This window comes from Toxorhynchites rutilus, chromosome 1 (genome assembly GCF_029784135.1).
Source record: "Toxorhynchites rutilus septentrionalis strain SRP chromosome 1, ASM2978413v1, whole genome shotgun sequence".
Lineage (NCBI taxonomy): Eukaryota > Metazoa > Arthropoda > Insecta > Diptera > Culicidae > Toxorhynchites > Toxorhynchites rutilus.
In genome coordinates, this window is record NC_073744.1 from 74,589,402 (window position 1) to 74,600,802 (window position 11,401).

The following is an 11,401-nucleotide window of genomic DNA, read 5'->3' on the forward strand; positions in this document are numbered from 1 at the left end:
AGTTCGACACGGTGAAATGGAGGCTACAAATACGGGAGGTTTTTGTAGGTTCTATCTTTAGCCGTAGTCGTTGGATCCAGTCTAGATACCGCGATTTGTCCGTTTTCGGAGGGAAGGCATGAAAAGAAATTCCGGGGCGATATCTCTGCTTACCTCCGGGGATGACACAAACAATACGGCTTTTGAATTTTGCAGATTGTTCGGAGTTTGTTTGAGTGCACCCGTGGCCGAGTGGTTAGCGTCTCACATTATCATGCCGGGTGTTCGGGTTCGATTCCCGTTCTGGCCGGGGGATTTTTCTTCAGAAATTTCCTTCGACTTGCACTGAGGTCACGCGTATTCTAGAGCTGGCCCCTCGGAATGCATTGAAGGCGTGTTATTTGGCTTAAGAAATCTCAACTAAGTATTAATAAATGACGCTAGTTAATGCATACGTTGAGACGGCAAAAGTTTCACAGGGAACGTTAATGCCATTCAAGAAGAACATTGTTCGGAGTCAGCTTCAAGCAAATTTCGTCCGACTTGCATGTTCTCCGGGCAATTTGCGCAGCTTTTGACGTCCATATTTCACACGTTCTAAGGAAAATATTTTGAAAAATATTAGAGCACTGATTGAATAGAAGCCAGATCTTTGTATTTTAGGTATTTTATGAACACTAAGCGGATATTTTTATATCAAATTTCATTAATTCGGTTTACCTCTCTCGCAGGTAGATTGATATGGGTGTACTTCAACGGCTTTTTTTTCACTACTAAATGACAATAAATTTTGGTTCGGAGCATCGAAACAGCTAAGAAAAACTATTTTTCAACAATTTCCACTAATTGTAAGATAAACACGGTACAAGTTTTCGAGAAATCAGTATATTAATTACAGAGAAAATATGCAACGGTTTGTTTACATATTTTTCACTCACACGCGAAACTTTCATAGGTGGCGACACCGTACCTTCGATGACGCGAATTGTATTGAAATTTCGCTACGTGCTCATGCTTAGGCTAATGGATGAATGTGGTGTGTGTAAAGGCTGATTTAGACGATGCTAGTCAGCGCTCTAGTTGAAGTATCCAGTGAACAGAGAACAGACACTCTGTTCAAGATACTTGTACCAGTATCGAACAAGTAATTGGCCTCTAACTTGAACAGGGTGTCTGTTCTCTGTTCACTGGATACTTCAACTAGAGCGCTGACTGGCATCGTCTAAATCAGCCTTAAGGAAGGTATTGTGATCAGCGATGATCCGTTTGCTTGTGTTGGAAGTTGTGGCGCTGCACAAATTTAACTAAAGCAGCTGCAAAGCTGATCAATGATAATGTTAATATACTGTTTAAGGTGAAGGTGGAAGCTAGCCATTGTAGTAGTATAGGTAAACCCTCGTGTAAAAATGGGGTAATAGTGTTTGTGAGAGAAGAGCAAAGCACACGTAAATAGATCAATTCACTTATCAGACTGTGTGGCGCTTCATTGACACGAGTCTTTGAATACATTTAAAAAAAAAACAAATAACAATTCAATACTAAAGTAAAATGTATGAACGATATGTTCCGATGAACAATTGCAAATATAAATATATATAGAAGGTGCATTTGCATATGATTCTGATTATACGCGAGCGTAACATGAGCAAATTTATAACACATGCGAATTGGGGCACTTTTGGTATTAACAAGTTCTTCCGCATAGTAACTCGATGTTGATAATTCCTTAATATTTTCCTTCGTTGATCGTATTGTTTTCACATATTCACGTTGGAAAGCCTTAACCCTTCTGTTCGTTGGCCGAGGCATTTAGATTGAATTTAATACTTTTCCGTTTACTGTTTTTGAAAGCATAGGCAGCCGTGGCAGTGTTCCGAGCTCTGCAATACAATTTTCTTACCCAATGTTAAAGTTGCTAAAACTTACATTATAGACCCATTAAACGTAAAAATAATAATTGTATTGATATCAACACAATTTTATTCTATTGATTTTCATGACATGGGACGCTATGACTCCGGAATAACATTTTATTGCGTGGTTTTTATAGCTGTTTCGATGATGTTGTTTGGAATCAGTGTCGAAAAAAAACGATGCTTCCACCAATACAAACAAAACCATTGCAGAAGATTGAAAAACGAAAATTTAACTTTCAGAGCACTTGCTCGAGTTTTCCGACGTTCTTCACTATACGGTGCGAAAGCAGATGAAAATTTTATATCTTGTGAGTAATCGATTAGAGTTTGGTTGATATTACTTGATGGGAAGTATGCGAAAACGATCATTTTCTTCACACTGTTTCGCAAAATTATTGATTTTCGGGCGAGAGGTGAGGGAGGGAGATGAAAGAAATAAGCGCCATTGTGGCAGCCATTTATGGCTAGCTTCCACCTTCACCTTAAGTGTAATGAGTGTTTATCTGCTAGCAAAAGTGAGTCAAATGCACATTGACATTTCATTTCATTGTTGAAAGAGGAGATGAAAAAGCTTAATTTCATATCTGAGACAATAACCAATATTCGTGATACGGTCGCTTTGCAGATAAACAGTGCATTAGAAAAAGCTAAACATGTTTTGAAAATGAGTTTGTTCTTGAACTGCTCTTCAAGAACATATGAATAATATTGAGAGCAGTGTGGCTAGAATTGTGGAAACAAAATTGAACAAAAAGAATGAAATTGAAAGTCAAAATATAGTTGCAATGAACAGGAAAAGAATTGTTGAAAGGGATACGCGATCAGAATCTGATTTTAATCCTAGAAGGAAAACAAAGATTATGTCGAATAGTAATGATAAACCGAATGAAACGTACTAGGGATAGATGTTTCAAAAAGTTCCGTAACACTAATAGTGCGGTCGACTGGTGTTATTACACAGTTGCTCGTAATGATTATTCGAGATCATTGAAAAAAATCCAGAACGGATCATATCCAGAGTAAGATTGATCAGAACAAAAATAATAGCAAACAGTTGTGGAAAATTTTAAAAAGATAGATGAAAGCTTAAAACAGTAGTCTGCGACCCATAACTTTCGGAAATTCAGTCATAACATCAGAAAATCTAATTGCTAATAAGTTTACCTCATATTTCGTTGACAGTGTTTCACTTATCATTGAAAGTATTGATTTGGTCAGTGAACCTGATGAAATAGTACAGCCGACGGCCAGCAGATTTAAACTGTAATTTTTTCACCAAATAACTTTTGCAGACCTAAACATAATTTGTTTTGCTCAAGAAAAGTCGGCTGGTATTGATGACGTCAATGCAAAAGTGGGTTATATTTATTTGTGTGATCGAATTGAAAGAGGAATTGATTTTCATCGATATAAGGTGAATGAATTTGGTTTGTTCATTCGAAAATATGGTTTGTGTGTGTTTGTGTTGTTCATGGTTTGTCCACTGTTTTGAATGCTCTAATTCAGCACACCTTTTGTGTTAATGGGCCCCTTATTTGAGCTAACTTTTAATCGGTCACCAGATGATTATTTTGCACGTATTCATACCTTCTTTGGATTATAACACTTACAAATATTGTAAACATCATTCTTGTACACCATTTGTATCAGATTTACATAGCTAAACCATTAAATTAACGCATTTTGATGAACTCAATTCTGATCATGAGTTGTCCAATTAACTAATGTTGTTTTGTCTACATGATTTCTATGGCAACCGCTTGGCGCACTGAAGTTTGTTTATTGTGTCCTTCGCGCATAGCAGAAATAAAGTTTCTCTATGTTGAGTGTCGTGAGGTGAACACTTTTAAAATGCCCAAGAAAATGCGATATTCTGAAGAAAACCTAAATTATGAATGGATCAATATGATGACAGTAAACTCAAGCAATGATAAATGCAACATCTACTTGATAATTCGAATGTTTTTATTCAAAAATGGTGAATTCTAAAGTTGGACAAACCATGATCATAATTCCTCTTTGAGGAAAATCGTTAGAAAACATAAAAATTTGAATAAATTCAACGCCTCAACTAGAGACTTGGGGCTTTTCAACATACACAAACTCGTATCGATTATAGGTGATTTTCATGAAGAAAAATCGATTTGCATTTACTAGTTGCGTAAAAACACCCCAAATCGGACAAACCAAGATCATTTACACTAATACCAGAAATGCTAGCGAAGTACGAACACCTAACTGTTTAAGTAGAGTGTCACAGAACTCCCTATTTTATAAAGGCGTTACTTATTTCAATTCGATGCCTAGGCACATTAAAAGAGCAACTACACATGTCAAAAATGTAAAATGAATGTTGAGATTGTAATCGACGAAATTGTTTTTGAACTACTTTACAAGAAAGAACTGCCATCTTCGTCTCGATGATAATGAAGGGTTTTTTGAATGTTAGCAAAAATTTAAAAAAATCAAACTGATGTAGTTTGAGCACGCGCGCGTTATTGCAGCGATGATAAATCTGAATTGTGATAGCGATTAAATCAAAGTAGAATTTGTTCTCATAGTGGAATCGATACAAAGGAGCACAGCTATGATTGAGGTTTGGTTGAGAATCGAGAGAGCGAATGTTGTCAAGTAAAGAAGACCCATGAGCGATTTCCGAAGGATCAAGCAGCCAACCCTCAAAATGGACGGAAAGGTTACAACCTGAAATTCATCCAACGGGTCAGTTTGTCTGATAAATTTGGAAGTCATGTTTCAGTGAACTCAGAAAATGCTACGGGATGGCTTGTCGGGACAGTAAACGCGTCTTTATGTGACTTGATAAAACTGAAAGATTTGTTGTGTATATCTTACAAGCAGTTCAAAGAAACTTTTGAATGGATGAAGCTGAGTGAAAGTCCGATATCACAAAGAGGAGATGTCATATCTGTAAATTAAATCAGTTGGTTTTTTTTTGCCACACTGATTATGTTTTTAAATAAATTATCAATTAGATAATCGACCAACTCGAAACCTATGTAGGGGGATGAGGCAGGACCTTCATTATCATTCAAGGTCACTGAAACTTTCGATTAAAGAGTTATTTTCCTAAATTTAGGTGCATTCTAAAGATCTATTTTATATTTATTTTTGAAGGGAGAAGGGATTCTGTGAATTCAGGAATGTGTTTGGATTCATTGGTGTAATGATATTGTATTGAAATCTAGAGGATTTAAGCACTTTCAGTTCTTTCGTTTCTAGTTTTGAAAAAGACCTATTTGAAAAATCACAAACAAAACAACTCGGCCTTGAGAATTACGATTTGGAGAGCCGTGTTGACGTCCGGTCGCTAGCTGAATGACTGATAAATCGTTAATTACTTATTTGTAATATGATTCTTTTTTAATTGATCACTAATTTTTCGTGATTTATGTTATTGTCATCGAGTTAAAAGAGACGTAAGGTATTTTTCAGCGTTGAGAGTTGTGTTCTTGGATAGTGAACTGAAGATGAAAATTTATTTCGATGCTATTGCTTAACAATGCGGTCGTGTCTTGGACATCACTTTCATCATTTATTTTGCGGCCCGCGACACCGTGACTAACACGTGTTCGTGGCCCCAATGAAAACAAGGTTGAGTACCGCTGATCTAGAATGAAACATCGTCCGCTCCGAAAAACTGTTCCACTTTAGTTCGAATAATTTGTAAACAGAGAGCTAAATAACAGCCACAACCTGTGAATTAAGGTACGCTTTACAATGGGGAGGCTTTTTGTTCATTCGTCAGTTTTGATGACACAAACACTCCTAGAGGAGCCTCATGGTCATGTGTGGTGCAGTGAATGAATATCCTAACCAACTCATTAGCAGGTGAACGACATTTCCTCCCCTATTTATGCTTATTCCATAACGTAGAACCAAACGTCACCGTGTGTATTCACATCCGAATTGTGAATTCTCTCGCTCAACATTTAAAACAAACCAACATTGCTTTTCCTCAGAGTATTCCTCCGCAATTCCTCAGTTTTTTTTCTCTTTCTCAAAATGACCTCAAGTCCCATTCAAAGCAAACCGACCGAACCAAAACTGACACCATTGCTGTTGCTGCTGCTGCTGCTGCATTACTGACCACTACCGGAATGACTGTATAGCGGCGGCCAACGTCCATTCTACATCCCTAGCCAGCCAGCCAGGTCAGGAAGATTATTCGGTTGAGATGGCACCATAAATCATTCATCGCGGCGCTGTGAAGTAACAGCAGCAGCAGCAGTCGGGGGAAAAGAAAACAGCGAACATGCTCCGAATTCCGTACCTTCCTTCCATTTTCCGCCATCCTGCCAGGCTCGGGTGCCTTTCTGTCGGATTGAATATGAAAGGCGAGGAAAAGATGCAACAAATTTCCCTCGCTCTAACCCCATTCTCCGGGAGAGGTCCTCGTTGCCCTCTTCGCACCGGGCGGACGCTGGTTCCGAGCGGAAAATCATCATAATGAAGAGAAGGAACATATTTTCCGCTACACTTATCCCTTGGTGGATAGCGGAGAATGCCTTGCGAGAATATATATTCGGGAAGCGAGAGAAAATACTTCAAGAATAGATAAAAGAAAGTATTTTTTTCGTCGTACCTAAGGGTAACTGCAGCACGGAAGAAGAATATTAGCGATAAAATGTGCTGACTGACATAAAGTGCAGCAGCTTTCGTTAGAAGTGAAAGATAAAAATCTCTGATAAATGTTTTTTTTTGACCGTGGGAAGAGTGACGGAAGCAGGAAAGTGGTTCAATATTCTGATGGCATAAGCATGGATTTTGAGAGTTTAGCGTTTTTATCGGTGATGGTCTACATCGAGTTTTTGATATCTTCCAAATTATGGAGACGCATCGTTGCTGCTGGAGAGGAAATGTTCACTAGTTTTCTATCTGATCGGAAAACCTATTGAATTTCTTTCTGTAAAAAAAGTAACATGTATAATATAAATACACATAATTTTTTTAGTATATAGTTGACATAGCCTAGCCAAAAACTTTTCCCTACCCCCGGTTTCTTAATGCCACAGGGAAACTAGGCTCAGCGGGATGCACGTATCTGCATGCAAGCGCATTTGAATCCTGACCGGCGAATTCTCGGGTAATCGGTACCTGTATGTTGTGCGACCGTGGGACTCCTCCAGCTTTTGGTTCAGAGGAATAGGGACATCTATGGTGGTGACTTGTCGGTCGTTCTTGTCGTAGACCATTATATCTGGACGGCTGTGGTGGACCCCGACCGGTGTAGGCTGCGTTGGCTTAAGCGGAGCAGCCACATTCGGTAAATGTCATCAACGTCTTGAGGTCAGACTGCAGTTTCTATTACTGAAGAGAGCTTAACACGAGGATTATATGCGGCTGTGTCGCCGCTTTTTGACGTAGAACTACGTCTTTCATTAAGGGTGCCAAATCAGAAAACAGGTCACGTTTTTATGAAATAAAGTTAACGTTAATAACTATTTTGCCGCGAACGGATTTTGGCGATTTACATACTAAACGAATCGGAAATTCCCTAAGATTTGTTTAATTTGTTATACATTAGAATCCCCTGGTTTGTAAATGGTTAAAATTCATGAAAACTCTAAGCGTTTCCGTTTTCCCATACATTTGTTCTGTCCATTTGTGTGCTTTCCCGAACAGAGCTATCAATAACGAGCAACTTATCGACGACCAACGAAGGGGAAATCGTAGGATTTGAAGTCTCCGTGAACAAAGGAAAAGTAGAAGAATGAAGGGGAATACTTGCCTAGAGTATAAACAGTGAATCTCGCTGAGGCAAACTTTCATTCGGCATCGGACTGTTGAGCAATCCAGTTCACTTCGCTTTCGCTGAGCTTCGATCTAAGATTGGACCCCGCTAGTGGTAATCCAACTTGGATATCGTCGTTTTCTTTTTCTGTTCGTTATTTGTTATTCGAATCGTGTGTTTTTCTTCCCGCGTCATAAATTGGACGCTTCGCGTAGTGTGTGATGAGCAAGAAGAAGAGGGAGGCAGGCTCGAGCCCTGCAAAAAACGAACGCATTGCCAGGGACAATTAAATTTCGAGGCAAGCGTTATCTAATGATGCATGCAATGTTGATGCAGTGAAAAGCGCTCGCACTGAACCGAGCCTTCGCGAGTGTGACACCGCATCGAACAACAGCGAAGTAGGCGATTTCAGCGCGTCGGTCGAAAATGTATATGCCCAGGCAGCAACCAAAATCAAGCTCCCCCGCTAGTGGTGAAGGCGGTCGCTCTTGACAGACTCAGCGAATTCGCATCGATGGGTGTTACAGCAGAGTACAAGCTGTGTGGCATAATTCAGTCTTTTTCCAAGCAGTTAACATTGTTTCTTTTTCGTCACCATAATGCTTCTTTGGTGCCTTTGAGAATGCATCAATGCATTAAACTGACGTTATGGCGAAGCAGGCGTTAAGGTTGTGCTCCAAAAAAATATTTGGAGAATACCAAGCATCTTGAATGTCTTACTGGAATGTTATAAGTTATTTAGGTTGGCGTGCCAGTCGCGAAACTGCCTTCAAGTAGGATTGCAATTGCGCTAATCTCCATCACAAATTAGCAATGCTTCTCTTTTCGAGGTTATTGTGGTTAACAGAAAGAGTTCAGTTCATTTATTGACTCACCAAGGAAGTAAATGTCATTCTGGAATTTTGTATGTGATTTGCTTTCGATTGACAGTAGCATGACAGTCTCCACTAATGATGACAGCGGCGCTGGTCTCGAACGATGCCTAGAGGTGCAATTCCTTTGAGGCAATACTAAATAACATATAGCATGATATTTCATACTTGCAAGTGTTGTCATTGTTGTCATTGTTGTTGTTTACTAAGTAGTTGTTTCTAAAATTCCACAGCATTATAGAATAATATCCGAAGGTATAAACAAGCGACTTATATAAAATAACAGCGTAGTTCTACGTCAACAATGCGGTCGTATCTTGGGCACAACCTTCTATAATTTTTTTCAAGAGGTTAGGAAAGTTCTACCCACCTTCACCCTCATTCCGGTTCACGATCGGCGATTGGATTGATTGGATTTCACAATCCGATCGAGTTCGAAAATTTTTCATTCTACCCGTTCGCCTCGAATCCTGAAGGGCGGTGAATTTCGAATGCCGAACTTTCATCGCAGCAGTCAGACAACTGTGAATCCAAAACAAAAACAAAAGGAGACATACAGGAAGTTTGTAGGGATAATGTGAACGCTGCTGGATTGGGCCAGGTTCCTGTTAGGCAAGCGTTCATGGCTTCAAAGAAGCACAATCTGCACAACTGTTAATAAAGTGTGCTCATCCGGAATGAAAGGCATTATGCTGGGAGCGCAAACGTTGATGCTGGGCCAACAAGATGTTATACCGGCGGGAGGAATGCAGTCTTTTTTTTTTGTCTGTATTATAGTGACTTTCAACTCGTTTGGCTCGTTCGTCACTTTTTACTTCCATTTTTGGAAGAATGTCGGGAGTGAGAATTGAACTCGTGACCTTTAGCGTGAGAAGAATGGATGTTACCACTACGCCAGATCGCCTCCACAGGAATGCAGTCAATATCGAATGCACCATACAGGACGGTATTGTGTTCTACGGACTGATCGATGTTTACAACAAACTCCACATGGGGAATCGCGCGGAAAATACTGCGAAAAAAAATCTACCAGGATCAGGATGAATTCGCTTTGAACAGCTACAAACGAAGTACTGCAACTTGGTTTGCAAAGATTTTTGATGCAGAAATAACGCCTGTGACAATCCCTGGAAAGCGCGGCAAGCCGGATGTTGTTAGCGGAGATGAGGGATACAAACGGATTAATTTCTACAAATTCAGGCAATTGGCTACAGTATTTCAGGTGAGAGTGCAAACGTTACCGCTGGAAATACATCTACTCTGAATAATGGTGCTTCGGCTACGATTTTTATGACAGCTGAAGTGGCCGAAAAGCTCAAGTGCAAATGATTGGCCTGCATTATTGGATTTGCCGAAGCCGAAATCGATCCAATTTATTTTCAAATAGCGCCTGCTACCAATTCCTAAATTACTCCAGCAGACCGGTATTTGCAAAGAGGATGTCGCCATGTGGGAATTTAACGATGCCTTCTCGGTTCACCAATTATCCTATCGGAATGTCGGCTGCTTGTTTGGTCACTCATTTGGCGTACAATCTCAAGACTGGCCAGACTGTGCATCGATCTGCAATGAAGGTGGTGGCGCTTCTTTCATCCTGATTGAAAAACTGTAAGGTTTAGTTGGATAATGTAATAAAAATTGCTTCCAAGTTTTGTGTACCACAGAGTATGTGTCTTATGGAATAAGGGATTGATCAAGACAAAAGTGCATTTATTAGGTTTTGGTTATCAATTTTTTGTAAAGAAAGAAAAACGCATTAAAAGAATGTACACCCAAGTGCCTCGCGAAGCTGATTAATTTTTGATAAAATTTGAAATAAATTGTATCCATATAATAAATAACATTGGATTTTTTGTTTTTGTCTCACGTTCTTACAGATATGGATTATCATTTAAAAACACGGGTTTTCTCGAATGTTGACAAGTCTGATTCAGGCAATAAAGAACGATGTGCGATGCACATATGACAGGGTGGCGACCCGTCGAAATCATTTGAGACTCACATGTCGGCTCCGGCTTGCAAAGCTTCCATAAATGATTTCGTTTCAGACTTGGTAATCGTACTAAGCTTATTGACCAGATCGGCTTTGGGCATTCCAATACTAGTATCGATGATAGTCAGAGCCAGCATTCTTGTATTCATAACGAATTTTGTCGAGAGCATCCGACAAATCAATTCCGAAGAGATCATTTCACGCATATCAGCGAATTCAGCCTGGAAAGCAAAAGTTTCCACATCTCCGGTTGGTTTTGGCATCTGAAAAATTGAAAGTTTTAAAAAATTAAATCATAACTAAAATTGCGCAATGCTTTACAATTTCAAATATAACATTTTACACTTCACATTGCAAGTAATGGATATTTAAGAAAAACCATATAAACATTCAGAAATTTTACTGCAAAAGTCTAGAACTATCAGCTAATGAAAACCGTTCACAAATAGTTGTTTTCGTTTTGGCCTTTGTGAAAGTAAATGTCGTCACCTCCAGAGATGCCAGATGACTTTTTTTAAGATTGATAGAGCATATATGCATTTTGCATTCATTTTGTAACCCGATTAGGCACATTTATCAATCCGTTCGACTTCGATTTTTTTTCGAAATTTGTTTTTCATCATTGCAAGGATGCCAAATTTGCAGATTTGTTCGCTATTTTATTGATATTTAAGTCTATCATGTTGCAGATTCCAGGGATATGGTATATCTTTTCTTTAAGGCTTGGTTCAGTTCCCTGCACTAACAACCTCTTTTTTTTAAACATCACTTTGCGATTCTCACGGTAACAAAAGTAACTGGCAGATATTTGTACACATCAATATTTCATCTTTTCGATAAAGATTTTCTGAAAAAATCATCTGGCATCTCTGAAGGAGGATGACATTTT

At 39.0% G+C, this 11,401-nt stretch overlaps 1 protein-coding gene and 1 pseudogene across 1 annotated transcript in view; one reads left to right on the plus strand and one right to left on the minus strand.

The window, feature by feature from the left end:
- The first annotated feature begins 2,386 nt into the window (after nucleotides 1–2,386).
- Nucleotides 2,387–10,131, plus strand: LOC129761079 (acetyl-CoA acetyltransferase, mitochondrial-like; annotated as a pseudogene).
- A 386-nt stretch (nucleotides 10,132–10,517) lies between these two features.
- The window catches only part of LOC129761080 (heat shock protein 83-like), a 10,500-nt gene continuing 9,616 nt past the window's right edge, over nucleotides 10,518–11,401 (minus strand). Inside the window, exon 2 of the mRNA XM_055758781.1 lies at nucleotides 10,518–10,775. Within this exon, the coding sequence (XP_055614756.1) occupies nucleotides 10,518–10,775 (258 nt within the window). The remainder of the gene's footprint in view (nucleotides 10,776–11,401) is intronic.